We start from the raw sequence: 16,058 nt of genomic DNA on the forward strand, positions 1-16,058 counted from the left end.
GAGGCGGGGGGTGGGGTGGGGAGTGGAATTAGGGAGACCCGAATCTCCCCACCCATTGTAGGAAGGAGAAACTGAGGACCAGGAGGGCAGTGACGCACCTACAATGACCCAGGATTCAGCCCCAGGCACGGGGAGTCTCCTGTGGAAATGTAGAGACTCCGAGGTCCTGGGCTTCGGGGATTTGGAGAGGGGACATCAAGGACCTGGGGGATAGCAGAACTCTGGGAAGATCTCTTGGAGCATAGAGCACAGGGCTGGATGGGCCGAGGGTTCTGGGAGCCAGCACAGGCCGTGCAAAGGGGCAGTGTGTGTGTGTGTGTGTGTGTGTGTGAGAGAGTGTGCAGCACAGAGCCATCCAGCTGGGGGAAGAGGGTTCCAACCAGGAGGGCCAGGGTTTGTCTGGGATGAGCCGGCCTCCCCTGCACACAGCCTTTTGGGCTCCAAAGCAGGCGTCTGTCAGCGCCCCAGCTATCTGTCTGTCTGTCCGTGTCCCTCTGGGTCTCTCTCTGCCCTTCCACCAAAGCTCCTGATTCCTATCTCTACCCCCACAGGTCTGGGAGACAGCTGCAGCTGGGATGGCAGCCCTATAGCATCTTGGAGGCTGGCCGGGGTCTGGCCTTGGCCTGACAGCCCACCACCTGTGCGCCTGCCCACCCTCCACTCCTAGGCCCCTCGCCATGGGTGGCTGCTTCTCCAAGCCCAAGCCAGGTGCCTGTCTCCTCGCCCTCCTGGCCCTCTTCCTCTTGCCCCTCCCCCTCCGCACTCCCGGGACTTGAAGTAGGTCAAGCCAGGCGAGCCCTTTAGAATGTTAATTCATCCACTGCAGGAGGGGGCGGGGGCCTAGGGCCATTTGCGGGCTCCCTTCACGTGGGTCCCCCTCTTTCATTTGGGGGTCTGAGTGCTGGAGGAGGGAGTAGGCACTGAAACCTTCTCGGAAAAGGCAGGGTGGGTTCATGGCTGCCGTGAGGTGGGGGAGGGGCTGTGCCCCACAGGGCTGGAGAAGGGCGCTCTAGGACGCCCTCTCAGTGGCTGTGTGACCCAGGGCACTCAAGAGACCTCTCTGAGCCCCAATGTGAAACGGGCCTGACCACCCTCAACTCTGAAGGCTCACCTCTTCTGATCTTGCTGTGTGACCTTGAGCCTCTACCTTGGCCTCTCTGGTGCTACCGCCCTGTGGCAGTCGGCTCCGGCCAGGGGTGGGGACGTCCCAGGTTCTGGGGAGGCCAGGGTTTCTTTTCCACTGGAGACCAGTGTCTGCTAGCTCTTCCTGTGGGCCCTACTTTCCTTCTTCATGACATCCTGGGAGGCTCATGGATGAGGATCCTGCGGCTGGGAGAGGCCTCCCCAGAACCTTCAGGGCCCCGGCCCAGGCCACCCTGCCCAGCAGGTCTCCCCAGCTCCCTTACCTGATAACCATCGGGGTCCATCACCTTGGAACCTGTGAGCCTTTTTCCTCTTCCTGGGTCTGAGGGAGAACCTGGTGGAGCACGGGGCAGGGTGGTGGTAGTGGTAGAGCTGGGGTGTAGCGCTGCCAGGCAGAGCCACCCACCTGCGCCTGCCTACCTTGCCCGACACCTGTGCTGCAGACACCACGGCCAGGGCCTCATCTTGCTGTCCTCTTACTCGTATGTGTAACTGGGGCCCAAGGCATACCCTGACCTGACCCCAGCCTTCCCCCTGCAACGTGGGGAGAAGGAGGCCAGCTGGCCCTGGCCAGATGCCTGCAGGACTGCTGGGCTGGCAGGAGGCCCAGGGCAGGTGCCACCTGCAGGGACCTCGTGGGCTGGCCTCCCTGGGAAACCCCCCATTAAAAAAAAAAAAAAAAACACTTCACTGCCATTGAGTCGATTTTGACTCATAGCGACCCCCCTTGGGTTTCTGAGGCAGTACATCTTTACAGAAGTAGATCACCCTGTTTTCCTTCTGCAGAGCAGCTGGTGGGTTTGAACTGCCATCCTTCTGGTTAGCAAATGACTTAGGCACTGCACCACCAGAGCTCCTTCTGGGGACCCCAAGACTCCCATTATGGGAGCTGGCCACTCTCACCACCCTGTAGGCAGTGCTAAGAACTCGGGGTGCCTGAGCCCAAACCCATGCTGCTCCTTCCCGGCCGTGTGGCCTTAGGGAGGTGAATTAACCTTGCTGATCTCCGGTTCTTCCTGTGTCTAGCAGGGCTGGTGATCGTGTCCACCCATGCAGGGTGTTGTGTTTGACAAGAGCTGCTTCTGTCTCTTCTGCAGGCAGGACTCCTGTGGGAGGTGGGCAGGCACGGGGGCTTCAGGATGTGAGACTGAGAGGGTGTGGGGAACGAGGGTTTGGCTGGAGTCAGGAGAGGCCACAAGGACCCGGAGCAGAGCGAGCAGAAGGTCTGGATGCAGATTCTTCACTTCCTACCCTGCTCAGTCAGTTCATCTGTCTGCCTTTCGTTCAGTTGTAAAAAACCCCACAGGTTGCTGTTGAGTCAGTTGCGACTTACAGCGGCCCTATGCGTGTCAGAGTTTAACTGTTCCGTAGAGTTTTCTGTGGCTGTTTGTTCTTGTGATGTGGGTGAAAGTTGACAGAGCAAATTCATTTTCCATACAGCAATTCATACCCATTTTGTCTCATGACATTGACTGTGATTCCCCACAAGGTAACAGCTCCCTTCCCACTTCCTCCCTGTAGTTACCTCTTCCCTGTGTCCTTCCCTCCTATGCACTCCCGCCCCCTGAGCTGTCTCCCTGTATAAACACTGCCCTTCTGTTCTCCCACAATTGATTGATCGCTCCAAGGAGTGTATCTACCTGATGTAAATGTTCAGCCTGTACGCTGAACGTTTGTTGTTTGGCTGGCAGCCACAGAAGTGAGTTCAAGTCCAGACCTGAAAGGTAACTAGGGGCCGTAGTCTCAGGGGTCTCACTAGGTTCTATCAGACCAGCAAACCTGGTCTATTCTTATGATTCTGAGTTTTGTTCCACATTGTTCTCACACTCTATCCAGGACCTCCTGCACTGATCCCCGTGTGAGTGGTTGACAGTGGTAGCCGGGCACCATCTAGTTCTTCTGGTCTCATGGTCATATAGGCTGAGGATTGCATGGTCTACCAGTCCCTTGGACTGATTGTCTCTATGCATCTTTGGTTTTCCTCATTCTTCTTTGCTCTGGACAAGGAGAGACCCATCATTGCATCTAGATGGCCGCTTGCAAGCTTTTCAGACCCCAGTTGTTACTCAGGATAGTACGATGTAGAACGATGTTTTTGTGTAATATGTTATGCCAATTGAGCTTAATGTCCCCTTCGACCATGGTCCTAAGCTTCAGCGGCTGAGTTTTCCACCAGTAGATTTGTAGGCATTCCTTCCAAGGCACCTTTCGGTGGACTTGAACTGCAAACCTTTCTTTTATCCATTAATGCATCACGTGTTCGAACCACTCAGGGACTCCTGTTAGGCGGCAAGGGCTATCTGAAGGCTTTCCCTCCTCTCTGTGGCTGCCAGGAAACTCAGAGATCACGCTGACAAAACACAGCTCCGTCTATGGGGCTTCTGCTCCGGGTTCGCACATGGTCTCCTCCGGCGTTCATACCGCCACGCGGTAGGCACTGTGTTCCCTACCTGTTCGACAACAGAGGCATCCAAGGCCTTGCGGGGCTGGGACCACCCGGAGGTCACGGGGCAGCTGGGAATCGTGCAGCCCGCTTGATCTGGTTCAAGTGAGCAGAGGACCTCCCCTCCCCATCGCCTTCCCCCCGCTGCTCCTGTCTTCCTGGAGCCCCTGTTAGACTGTGCCTTGGAACCTTCTGGAAGAAAGTAGAGGATGAAGACAGCCTGGCCTGGCTGTTGTCTGGCTTCCTGCCAGGCTGTCCCTGTGAGCTCTTTCCCCACAGTTCACATAGCCCGTGTCAGCTGAGTCCAAAGTATTTTTCTTTTTATTTCTTCTGCAAACATTCTAAGGCCATTACGTAAAGTGTGGAGTAGAAGCCCACCCAGAGCTCCCCGCCGCCACCCAGTCTGGTGGGCGTGGTTGTGTGCGCACGCACCCACTCTGCCTGGGTGGGCTCCTCGAGCCGGCCTTCACCCCTGCCCCCTGTGGTGTCTGGGCCTGAGCTGGGGGCAGGGGTGAGAGTGAGGGGTGGAGGCCTGTTCCCCACCCCGGCTCCCAGGCGGGGCCAGGCTGGGGGATGACCACAGCAGGAGGTAGGGCCACACGGGGACTGGACAGCTTGAGGACCCCCCCCACCTGAGCTGCGGGGTAGCAGACAGGTCAGTGTTGGCCACAGCCTGGAAGGACGAGGTCAGGGGGATGATTTGGTAGTCACACTCTGGTTTGCCTGTTTCTGGGGTGTCAGGCTGAGGTGAGGGACAAGAGGTAAAGCAGGCTTGGCCTGCAGGCGTGGGTGCCTGGGGAGGTGCGCGCCCCCCCTCCCTGGGCCACGCTGTGCCCGGGCCCAGCGGCCCTCCTCCCTGCAGCAGCAGCCCGGGAGGCCGGATTATCGGTGCTAAAAATTCTGTTTATTGTTCCTTCTAATTAGAAAAATGCCCTCAGCACGCTGTAGGGGATTTGGGAAATGCAGATAAGCAGAAGGAATGAATGCCAGTATCCAGCCAAGTCCTCCCTGGGCCGGCCTTCTGGGTTCTGTCCATACACAGAGACATGTACACACAGACAGAGAGGTATAGAGACACAGACAGGTACACACAGGTACACAGAGATGGACACAGACGACACACACATAGACACACAGACACGCAGGTATATAGAGACAGACACATAGGTACACAGACACACACAGACACATGCCATCCAGACACTGACAGACACATGCCGTATACCGACACACATACATGCAGACATACACACACAGGGACATAGAGACAGACACACGCATAAACACACAGACACAGGGACATAGGGACAGGCACATGCCATATATAGAAACATACACACAGAGATAGACACATATGCCCAAATACATGTACACAGACACACACAGACACATGCCATATACCAACACACATACATGCAGAGAGACACACACAGGGACATAGAGACAGACACACACATAAACACACAGACACTATGTACGGATCTCACCCCCCATTTACTGATTGTGAGCTGAGCTGCCCGGCTTTGGAGCCCCCCTGTTCACACCTGAGTCATCCTGTCCACATGCCCCTGGGGACAGCCATCGGGGATGGTGCCCCTTGGAGTCATAGAAGACTCAGGGTTCAGTCTCTCCCCCCAGGTAGATTTGTGGAATGATGGGAGTTACCAGGTTGGAAACCCCAGAGGCCATGGAGTCGATACTGCCGGGCCTCGTGTAGTTAGCGTCGGACTGTGTGGTTATGGCAGTAGACTGCTGGGGCCTTTCTTCCCGGGCAGCCCTGCATGGATGCACACCTTCAGCCTAATGCTTAGCAGCTGAGACGTTCACCGTCTGCACCCAGTGTTATGGGAAAAGCAAACCCAGAGGAAATCCCTCCGCCAGGCACCCCAGCGGGCCCCGCCCCCTCTGCGCCTGCTGCCTGTCTTTGCGCAGAGGTCCTGGGTCAGAGCAGGCCCCCCTGGGCTGGTGGGTGGGACCTCTCCTGTGCAGGACACGGAGGGGCCCGGCTGGCCTGCTCACAGCACTGCCCCCACCCACAGTGGAACTCAAGATCGAGGTGGTGCTGCCGGAGAAAGAACGGGGCAAGGAGGAGCTGTCCGCCAGTGCCAAGGGCAGCCCCCGGACGTACCAGGGCAATGGCACAGCCCGCCACTTCCATGCTGAGGAGCGCCTGCCTGCCCCCCACCCCTACCCCGGCGCCCAGGACTACGTGGAGGCCGCAGTCTGTCACATCAAGGACCTCGAGAACGGCCAGTGGGTGCCGGGCCTGCGGAGGGGAGGGGGGCGTCAGCGGGCACAGAGCGGGGGAGGGCGAGGCCCAGGCCGAGGGCAGGGCCTGACCTCTAAGCGTGGCCCTCCCCAGGATGCGTGAGGTGGAGCTGGGCTTGGGGAAGGTGTTACTGCTGAAGGACAATGGCGAATTCCACGCCCTGGGCCACAAATGTCCACACTATGGGGCACCCCTGGTCAAAGGTGAGTCCGGGGCTGTGCCAGGTGTGTGTGGGAGGCAGGTGGGACCACCTTGAAGGGACACGCTGCCTCTCATGGCCATGCCCCCACTCTGCCAGGGCCCAGCCAGCCTTGGCCTGGACTCCTCATCCGTTCGTGGGCTGTGGGGAGGGTCCGGCGGGTGCAGGGACACAGGGTCCTTGCCCCGGCCCATTACCGTCCCTCCCAGGTGTGCTGTCCCGCGGCCGGGTGCGCTGCCCCTGGCACGGCGCCTGCTTCAACATACACACGGGGGACCTGGAGGATTTCCCGGGCCTGGACAGTCTGCACAAATTCCAGGTGGGGCTGGGCATGCGATGGAGGTGGGGGGGCTGGGGCTGGAGGCTCGGAAGCCTGGTTCTGAGCAACACAGCCCTTGCAGGTGAGGATTGAGAAGGAGAAAGTATTTGTCCGGGCCAGCAAACAGGTAAGGGCCATCGGTGGCTAGGGGCTTAGGCAGAAGGGAGAGGCAAGGAGGCGTCTTGGCCCAGGGGGTGGGGTGTGCAAAGGCCCTGTGGTGGGAGGTGGCCTGCTGCATGTGGCTGCAGGGTTGAGCAAGGGGCCGCAGCGCAGCACCTGGAAGATAATGGTGGCCCAGCTCCCACCAGCCCCCTCCCCTTGGCCACTCCCAGGCCTTGCAGCTGCAGCGAAGGACCAAGGTGATGGCCAAGTGTATCTCCCCCAGCGCCAGCCACGGTGGCAGCACCAACGTGCTCATTGTGGGGGCAGGTGGGTGGTGGAATCGTGGCGGCAGGTCGGGTGGGGGGAGAGCCAGGGGTGGTCCCTGATCCACGGCCCGTCCCCTCAGGTGCAGCTGGCCTGGTGTGCGCTGAGACGCTGAGGCAGGAGGGCTTCTCGGACCGGATTGTTATGTGCACGCTGGACCGCCACCTTCCCTATGACCGGCCCAAGCTCAGCAAGGTGCGGAATGGGCCAGCTGGGAGCTGGCCAGGGCCAAACTCCCATCCCTTTGTCCCAGTTGGGCTCCTAAGGGATCTGGCCAGCTGCCCGCTCTGTTCCCTCGACGCCCCGTTCTGAGTACAGACCTGGGTTGGTTGGGTCCTGTTTGTCGCCTCTGTGTGAGACCTGTGGCCCAGCCTCAGGCTCCCTGGACCCAGTGTCCGTGGCTGCAAGGAACGGTGGCCATCTGGCCCGGTCTTGAGCCAGCTGCCTCCCGTAGTGCCTGGACTCACAGCCTGACCAGCTGGCCCTACGACCCAAGGAGTTCTTCCGCGCCTATGGCATCGAGGTCCTCACGGAGGCTCAGGTTCGTGGCTTTGGGTGGGGAAACTGAGGCCCAGGGGAAAGATGGGAGCTGCATGGCCTCTGGAGGGGTGGGGGATGCTTGGTCCCCTTGGCCCTGCTACCTGGGCCCAGGCTTGCTCCTGGTGCTCAAGTCCTGGGACTTTTTTTAGGCGGACACACACACAGCCCTTGCTTGGCGGGAAGACAGCTGACCAGCTCAGGACTGGGATGGGAGAGTCTGGAGGGACTTGGGAGCATAGGGAGGGCTTTTAGGGGACAGCGACGCTGAAGCTTAAATAATGAGAGGGAGCTGGCAGGCAGAGAAGGAAGTATGGCAACCCAGGAGGTAGGAGCGGAAGCTGGCGGGGGCTGCTCTGGGCGGTGTTGCTGGATGGAGTGACTGCCTACACCAGGTCTGCGCCCAGGCCCACGCCCTGTCTGGCGGGGTTGCAGGTTGTCACCGTGGATGTGAGGAACAAGAAGGTGGTGTTTAAGGATGCCTTCAAACTGGAGTACAGCAAGCTGCTGCTAGCGCCAGGGAGCAGGTGGGACCCCGGCCAGCAGGGTGCTGGCCAGGCTGGGAGGGCTAGGCTGCAGGGAGCCCCTCACCAACGTGGACAACGTCTCAGCCCTAAGACCCTGAGCTGCAAGGGCAAAGAAGTGGAGAACGTGTTCACCATCCGCACACCCGAGGACGCCAACCGTGTGGTGAGGCTGGCCCGGGGCCGCAATGCTGTCATCGTGGGAGCTGGCTTCCTGGGTGAGTGGCCTAGGGCGTGGGCGGGTGGCCGGGCCATCTGGGGAGGCACAGGGTGCCAGCCTGCTGCCCCTGCCCATGTCCCCAGGGATGGAGGTGGCCGCCTACCTGACCGAGCAGGCCCACTCGGTGTCTGTGGTGGAATTGGAAGAGACCCCCTTCAGGAAGTTCCTAGGGGAACGTGTCGGTCGAGCGCTCATGAAGGTAAGTCAGTCCACCCTGTGCCCGGCCCCGGGGACTCTGGGAGCCCTGAGCAGTCCCTGGCCAGGCCCTCACTCACGGTCCAGCCACCCACCTGCCCAGTAGATGTTCGAGAACAACCACGTGAAGTTCTACATGCAGACGGAAGTGTCGGAACTGCGGGCCCATGAGGGAAAGGTGGGCGTCCCCTTCCCCGAGCCTCCTGCCCCGAGTCTCTGTGCCCGGAGCCGGGTCCAGCTGCTCATTCCCCTGCCCACAGCTGAAGGAGGTCGTGCTGAAGAGTAGCAAGGTCGTGCGGGCTGACGTCTGTGTGGTGGGCATTGGTGAGTGGGCAGGTGGCCTGAAGCCACCTCACACACACACTAAGGGACTCGGCCTGTCCCTTCCTCTCCCATAGTCTCACTCTCCATATCTGTAAAATGGGGACTTTGACCGTGCCCGCGTGGTAGGGTTGGTGGACAACATGCAACTGCACCCTGGCAAGGAAGATACCCCCGATGACCACTTCCTGTTAACGGTCCATGCCCTGCCCTGTGTCCAAAATGGGGCAGCCCCTGGCTGGCCCTTGTTCCAGTTGAGGTGCCCATTTGAGGCCAAGCAAAGCTGGGAAGGGCCAGCTCAGGTGCTGGGGACTTGGCGGTGCGCAAGAGGGTGGGACTGGGGCACAGACGCGGTGGTGGCTGTCCCACCAGGTGCCGTGCCCGCCACAGGCTTCCTGAGGCAGAGTGGCATCTGTCTGGATTCCCGCGGCTTCATCCCAGTCAACAAGGTGGGTGGGGCTCCGACGAGATAGGTGGGGGGGTCCAGGCCTGAGCCTGCCCCCACGGAGCCCCACCTCGCCCCTAGACGATGCAGACCAACGTCCCAGGTGTGTTCGCAGCCGGCGATGCCGTCACCTTCCCCCTGGCGTGGAGGAACAACCGCAAAGTGAACATCCCACACTGGCAGATGGCACATGCCCAGGGTATGGCAGGGCACAGCCTCCCCCAGGCCCACCCCTTAGGTGGCAGGCTTTGGGTCCTGGCCCCCGTTGGCCATGGAGGGGTCTCTTCTGGGCTGTCTGCCAGCCTCATCCAGGTGATCACGCCAACCCTGTGGCCCCAGAGCCAGTGCCCTTGGGACACCCCATTCTGCTTGTCACAGTGCCCCTTCCATCAGCCTTGTCTGCCCTTCTGTCTTCAGGGACACACATCCTGCAGAATTCCTCCAACTGACTCGCGCTGTCACCTGGTGCCTGCGACGCACCCGCCTCCTCAGGGTTACCAGAAGCTCTCTGAGCTCAGCTGTGCTGGCGGGCCCCTGGGAGGCAGCCATCTGGGCCTGGAGGCTGGGCTCAGTAGGGAGTGGCAGTGCCCTTCAAGGACTAAACTCCTCCTGACCCTTGGTGGCCACCATGTCCCCGTCTGAGGCTGAGTCTCCTCGTATTGCCATAATAGACACACCACAAGTGGGTGGGCTCACAGAACCAAAATGTCCTTCCTCACAGCTCACGAGGCTAGGGATCTGAAGTCAGGGCAGCGGCTCTAGCGGCTCTGTCTCCGTCGGATCCAGGGGAAGGTTCTTCTCTCAGCTTCTCAAGGCCCTGGGTTCCTCGGTGATCTGCCTGTGGTATCTGTCGTCCCCCGTTTCTGCTCAGTTCTGTGTCTAACCTACTCTGTATAACTCAGAAGAGATTAGGTTTGGGGGCACACCTACCAAACAAACCCCTATTTCCAAATTGAATTACATCTACAGGTATGAAAATCAACCAAACCCACTGCTGGGAGTCGATTCCCACTCACAGCGCCCCTAGAGGACAGAGTGGAACTGCCCACAGGGTCTCCAAGGCTGTTGATCTTTACAGAAGCAAAGCCCAAACCACACCCACTGCCGTGGAGTCCATTCTGACTCACAGCGCCCCTAGAGGACAAAGTGGAACTGCCCACAGGGTCTCCAAGGCTGTCAGTCTTCAGGGAAGCAAAGCCCAAACCACACCCACTGCCGGTGGAGTCGATTCTGACCCATAGCGCCCCTAGAGGACAGAGTGGAACTGCTCCTGAGGGTTTCCAATCTTTATAGAAGCAGACTGCCTCATCTTTCTCCCACAGAGCAGCTGGTGTGTTTGAACTCTAACCTTTTTATTAGCAGCCCCGTACTTTAACCACTGTGCCACCAGAGCTCCTTTTCGCAGGTATAAGGGTCAGGAATCCAACAGTTATTTATTTTTTTTGGGGGGGGACACAATTTAAATCCATAACACCCCCAAGTCTCACCTACTCTGCACCCCTGGTGGTAATGGCCCCTAAATTCCAGATGCTGGCAAGTAAGCTGCCTCCTCTTTCCCATAAAAAGGGTCCTCAGATCCTCAGTCTGGGGAAGTTTGTACCCAAATCCAAAGTCTGAAGGTGCTGTTAGGTTGTAAGGAGCCAATGGCTACTCATAAATTAAGTACAAAACAAAACAAAACAAATACCTGCAGTGGAGTGATGCCACTCACAGTGCCCCTAGAGGACAGAGTGGAACTGCTCCAGAGGGTCTCCAAGGCTGTCAATCCAGGGAAGCAAAGCCCCAACCACACCCACTGTCTGGAGTCCATTTGGAGTCACAAGGGCCCTAGAGGACAGAGTGGAACTGCCCCAGAGGATTTCTAAAGCTGTCAGTCTTTACAGAAGTAGACTGCCTTGCCTCCTCTTTCTCCTGGTGAGTGGTTGAGTGAGTTCAAACTGCTGGCCTTTTGGTTAGCAGCCAAATGCTTTAACCACTGTACCACCAGAGCTCCTAATGAAATGTTTTAGCTTGACCGTTTGGAGCATTTCTCCACTAATGCCTAGCTGCAGGGGCCCAGCAGGGCCTCACAGGAACTGGAAAGCCACTACGGCTTTTTTCTCAGGAGGCCTTGTGCGTGGCGGTCACCTCTGCTTCCCTGGGCACTTCACAGCTCCCACCTCATTAAGGTCGACTCTACTTTGAGGAGGCATCTCTTCCCCAGTGGTATTTTGAATGCCTTCCAACCCGAAGGGCTCATCTTCAGCACTATATCTGGACAACGTTCTGCCGCTACCCCTAAGGTTTTCACTGGCCAGTGTGTTCAGAACACCAACCAGGTCCTTCTTTCTAGTCTGTCTTAGTCTGGAAGTGCTGCTGAAATCTGTCCACCATGGGTGACCCTGCTGGGATCTGAAATACCAATGGCATAGCTTTAGCGTCAGAGCAATGCAAGCCACCTTAGTGGGACACGCTGGGAGGCGGGAGGTGGCCTTCTGCCTCAGGCCAGCCCAGGTGCCAACCAGAGCTTCCAGGCCAGGGTACTTCATTCCAAATTCCTCAGCAGAAGAGTCTCCTTGGCTGGCCTTGGCCAAGTGTCCCTTCATCACCGATCGGCCACGCACAGGGTGCACTGGCTAAGGCCGGATGGCATCCAGCCCATGGGGATGGGGGTAAGGTGGGGGTAGCCCCTACGCTGGGCCCCTAGGGCGCGCGGTGTGGGGTAGTGAGGGTCTGCGTTCTCACGGCCCTGGCTCCTGCAGGGCGTGTGGCGGCCCAGAACATGCTTGCGCAAGAGGCAGAAATCAGGCCGGTGCCGTACCTCTGGACCGCCATGTTCGGCAAGAGTCTGCGCTACGCAGGTAACGGCGGGTGGGCCGGGCTGAGGGCTCGGGGGCGGGGCTGTGGTCGGCAGGACCAGAAACGGGGCTGCGTGGAGCGCCGAAGGTTCGGGAACTCGGCTTTAAGATGTCAGCGGAGGGCAGTGGCCGGGCCATGAGCAACGTAGGACCGGGGTGTGAGCATCCCCGGGCGGGGCCATGAGCATCCGGGTGATGAGACGTCAGCATCCTGGGGCGGGGCCATGAGCTTTCTGGGGCGGGGCCATGAGCATTCTGGGGCAGGACTACGAGCATCCTGGGGCGGAGCCGTCAGCATCGTGGGGCGGAGCCATGAGCATTCTGGGGCGGGGCCATGAGCACCCCGGGGATGAGACGTCAGCATGGGGGGGGGGCACGAGCATCCTGGGAGGGGGCCGCGAGCGCACTAGGAACAAACCCCCCCCCAAAAAAAACCCAAACCCACTGCCGTTGAGTGAGTAGATTCTGACACTTAGCGACCCCCACTGGGTTCCCAAGGCTGTAAATCTTTAGGAAGGTAGACTGTCACATTTTCCTCCTGCAGACCAGGTTTGAACTGCTGACTTTCTGGTTGGCAGCCAAATGTCTTGGCTAAGCCACCAGAGCTCCTTGCACTAGGAATAAGTGTCTTGGAACCCGCTGGGGGTGGGGCCATGGATTACCCGAGAACTAGGGAGCTGGGTCATGGGGGGGTTGCCTATGAGGAATTAGGAGGGACCAGGGCCTAGGACGTGGATCCCACCCCTTCTGCCCCCCTCGCAGGTTACGGAGAAGGCTTTGATGATGTCATCATTCAGGGTGACCTGGAGGAGCTGAAGTTCGTGGCCTTTTACACCAAGTGAGAACAAGGGGCCGGAGGCGGTTGTGGTGAGCACTGGGAACTTGGTCTGGGAGGAGACAGAGTGCCCGAGGGAGGCATGTGCAGCGAGCCACAGGGCGGAGTCAGGCGAGATGTAGGAGCCTGGGGCAGCACGTGTCAGCTCGGAGGTGGGTGTTGACAGCTGCGTTTATAGTGGAGGAGACACACAGCTGGAGTGGTGAACCTGGGACCGGAGTCCAGCCCTGAGCGGCAGGTGCGAAACAGGGAGAGCTGGGTGCTTAGAACACAGCTGCTGTCCAACCAGTGAGATGCGCAAGACCCCTCCCTGCCCCAGGTGGGCAGCAACTTGTCAGCGTCCTGTCAGCAGGGGGCTGCTGGGAGGCCATCCTCAGACTGGGCTGCTCTTTCCCTACAGAGGCGACGAGGTGATTGCTGTGGCTAGCATGAACTACGACCCCATCGTGAGCAAGGTGGCCGAGGTGCTGGCCTCCGGCCGAACCATCCGGAAGCGGGAAGTGGAGTGAGTGGGGGCCAGCGGGGTTAGAACACTGGGAACCTTAAGTCCCCACACCTCACTTTAGTCCTAGGGCGGTGCAAGGCACGGGCTGCCATTCGGGAGTGGACTAGTGTATGAGATCTGGGCAGATAGGCAGGGAAGGGGGGCTGTGTGTGTGGGGAGGAGTGGTGTGTCAAGGTGAACTTCTAGGACCAGCCCTGCTTCCAGAGCACCTCCACGGACTGGGGGAAGCCTGGAAGCCACTGGGGAGCAGGATGCTGGGGCCTCAGAATGGGAGGAGGGCGGCCACCGCTTCAAGCATTGGCAGGCAGTTGACTGGCAGGCCATTAACTGGCAGGCTGTTGACTGGCAGGCGCTCTACCTGTCTCTCTCTCTCTCCCTCTCGCCCTCCTGAAGGCTGTTTAGTCTGCACAGCAAGTACGTGTTCTCCCCTGTCCTTCTTGACTGTCCTTTTGGTCACTGCAACCCAGAGCCTCCATTGGTGCATCCCCTCTGCCCAAGTGCACACCCCTCTGCCACCAGTAGGCTCCCTGCAGCCCTTGTGGGCCAGCTGCTTCTAAGGCCCAGAGTGGGGGAGGAACCTTGCTTTCCTTTGCTCCTGATCCCTCCTCCCTTCATTCCTGCAGGACTGGTGACATGTCCTGGCTCACCGTGAAAGGAACCTGAGCTCACACACAGCAGACCTGGACAGGCTGGCAGGGGCACCAGGGACAGAGGCCAAGTGCCCTGGGGCAGGTGCCAACCTCTAATTTTCCAGGATCCTCGTAGGGCAGAACCTGAGCCCTGCCAGCACTCACCTTCAGCTATCTGGCTCCCCTGCAGAGAGGCCTAAGCTTTAAAAAGTTGCCTTGGCAGCCAAATGGCTGGCACTGGAGGCAGGGGAGGCCCTGCTTCTGCTCCCTCTTTGGAACTGCTTCCCTGCAGACCCTGCAACATCTTAGACTTGATCTTAAAATTAAAACGCACCCGTTTGCAGATCTTTGATTCACAGCGTGATGGGCAAATGCTCACGGGGTTTGGGGGTGGAGGGAGACAGGCACAGCTGTAGAATGCTTAGTGCCTCGAAGTTCACCAGTGGGCACCTAGAGGCAGCAGCAACTAATTCTGCCCCTGGGGTCAGGGAAGGCTCCTCCAAGGGCACTCCAGGTAGCAGGGACAGCACAAGCAAAGGACTTGAAACAGGAAGTGCTTTTACAGCGGTGAGAGGCAGTGACTAGCACTTGGTCTGTATTTGCCCACTTAAGGCTGTAAGAAGTGGGTTCCCACTTCTTACAAACCCCATTTTCCCAGCAGTTGCCCAGTGCCTCCCAGCCAACAAGAGGGGAGACCCATGGGGCCAGAGCTGAGGGTGCAAACAGAAAACTGATGGCTGGGTCGCCTACGTTAGCCACTGCAAGCACGGAACCCTCCGCCCCCCTGTCCTGGGAGCGGGGGACGATCCCAGGTGGAGCCACGCGCAGACAAGGCATGCCGGGAACTGCTGGCTCGCAGCGGAGGATCCCCGTGCGGCGTAGGTCTGACAGGCGCAAAGGAAGAGCAGTCTGGACAGGGCTGGGGACGGGAGCGAGAAACTGGACGCTCGTACTTCGCCGGAAACACTTCCCAGAAGGCTACAGTCTCGCTGCGAAGGGGCGCCCCAGGGTCCGCACTGGCCCTGCCTGTCACGACGTGCCTAGGCCTATCGGGAAGGTCGAGCGAGCGGAAGCGCGGTGCTGGCCGGAAGTGCTGGGCGGGCGGTATAGGGATCGCCGGGAAATGTAGTCCCACCGGCCAGCCTGGGGCGGTGGCCGCAAGGCCCAAAGACCTGGCGGCTGAGCCGGCATTGAGTAGGGATGGCTGCTCCAGGAGGCTCGGGGGGCCCGATTGGGGCTGGAGCCTTGGTAGGCGGCGCGCGCTCCAAGGTGGCTCCAAGCGTGGACTTTGACCACAGCTGCTCGGACAGCGTCGAGTACCTGACGCTCAACTTTGGGCCCTTTGAGACTGTACATCGCTGGCGGCGCCTCCCGCCCTGCGACGAGTTCGTGGGCGCCCGGTACGGTGGATTTCGGGTTCCCAGAGCGGAATTCACGGGCGAGTTTGGAGCTTGGTTCCCAGGAGTTGGTAATGGGGGGGTGTGTGTGTTCGGGACGGTGCTCAGGACAAGAGAAGGGGATCCTAGGGGTTCCAGAGCGGGGTGACCCGGAGCAGGGTCTCGAGTCAAGGTTCCAGGTGCCCTGCTGTGGTCAGGGGAGAGTCATGGAGTCCTGGGGCGGAGTCAGGGGTCCCCGCGTAGGTGTCGATTGAAGGTATGGGACTTGGTTGGTTTCGCGGTGGAGAGGTGTCAGCCGTCCTCTGTGGCAATTCGTCTTGGTATCATCCTTTGGGTGCCCCCCAAGGGGATCCCGGCCTTACGGCCCGCCGCCACTCCTTTGTTTACAGGCGCAGCAAGCATACGGTGGTGGCCTATAAAGATGCCATCTACGTATTTGGAGGAGACAACGGGTGAGTGAGTCTGACCCCGGGAGTGTTGGGACCAGACAGGCGTGCTGGCTGGGGGCGGGGCCTCTGCAGGGTCGCTGCTGTCCTCCCAGGTGCTGTGGAAACACTCCAAGCCTCAGTTTCCGCATCTGTGGGGTGTGAGTATCTGCAGTTAGCGGCCAGCTCATGGTGAGGATTATCCATATTCTGTATGCTTTGTTCATTCCATTGACTGGAATTCTGGAAACTTGAACCGTCCGCACTTGGGAAGCGCTCTGGTGGTGCAGTGGATAAAGCATTAGTTGGGGAATTTGAACCCACCAGCCGCTTCTTAGGAGAAAGATGAGGCCGTCGGCTTCCATGATAATGGATATCACTACTGTGGA

General features: G+C 59.3%; 2 protein-coding genes across 2 annotated transcripts in view; both read left to right on the forward strand.

Moving 5' to 3' along the window:
- The first annotated feature begins 677 nt into the window (after positions 1–677).
- On the forward strand, positions 678–13,881 carry AIFM3 (apoptosis inducing factor mitochondria associated 3). Its single transcript, XM_007955431.2, has 20 exons — positions 678–708; positions 5,626–5,839; positions 5,949–6,058; positions 6,264–6,373; positions 6,456–6,500; positions 6,706–6,802; positions 6,882–6,994; positions 7,254–7,340; positions 7,772–7,863; positions 7,948–8,078; positions 8,164–8,279; positions 8,382–8,453; positions 8,536–8,599; positions 8,969–9,045; positions 9,123–9,240; positions 11,783–11,881; positions 12,641–12,716; positions 13,114–13,218; positions 13,612–13,632; positions 13,842–13,881. Exons 1-20 carry the CDS (start codon positions 678–680, stop codon positions 13,879–13,881), a joined length of 1,818 nt encoding a protein of 605 aa, XP_007953622.1.
- Positions 13,882–15,047: 1,166 nt separating this feature from the next.
- Positions 15,048–16,058, forward strand: part of LZTR1 (leucine zipper like transcription regulator 1) — a 23,627-nt gene continuing 22,616 nt past the window's right edge. Inside the window, exons 1-2 of the mRNA XM_007955461.1 lie at positions 15,048–15,247; positions 15,634–15,696. Of these exons, the coding sequence (XP_007953652.1) occupies positions 15,048–15,247; positions 15,634–15,696 (263 nt within the window). The remainder of the gene's footprint in view (positions 15,248–15,633; positions 15,697–16,058) is intronic.

The sequence above is a fragment of the Orycteropus afer genome, unplaced genomic scaffold (genome assembly GCF_000298275.1).
Source record: "Orycteropus afer afer isolate SDZICR_OR568_19922 unplaced genomic scaffold, OryAfe1.0 scaffold00502, whole genome shotgun sequence".
Taxonomy (NCBI): Eukaryota; Metazoa; Chordata; class Mammalia; order Tubulidentata; family Orycteropodidae; genus Orycteropus; species Orycteropus afer.

Bases quoted from the DNA above. Each gene is read 5' to 3' on its own strand.
- AIFM3 (XM_007955431.2), top strand. From the start codon at position 678: ATGGGTGGCTGCTTCTCCAAGCCCAAGCCAG. The intron at 13,219-13,611 runs GTGAGTGGGGGC...GCCCTCCTGAAG, and splicing joins ATCCGGAAGCGGGAAGTGGA to GCTGTTTAGTCTGCACAGCA. The intron at 13,633-13,841 runs GTACGTGTTCTC...TCATTCCTGCAG, and splicing joins CTGTTTAGTCTGCACAGCAA to GACTGGTGACATGTCCTGGC.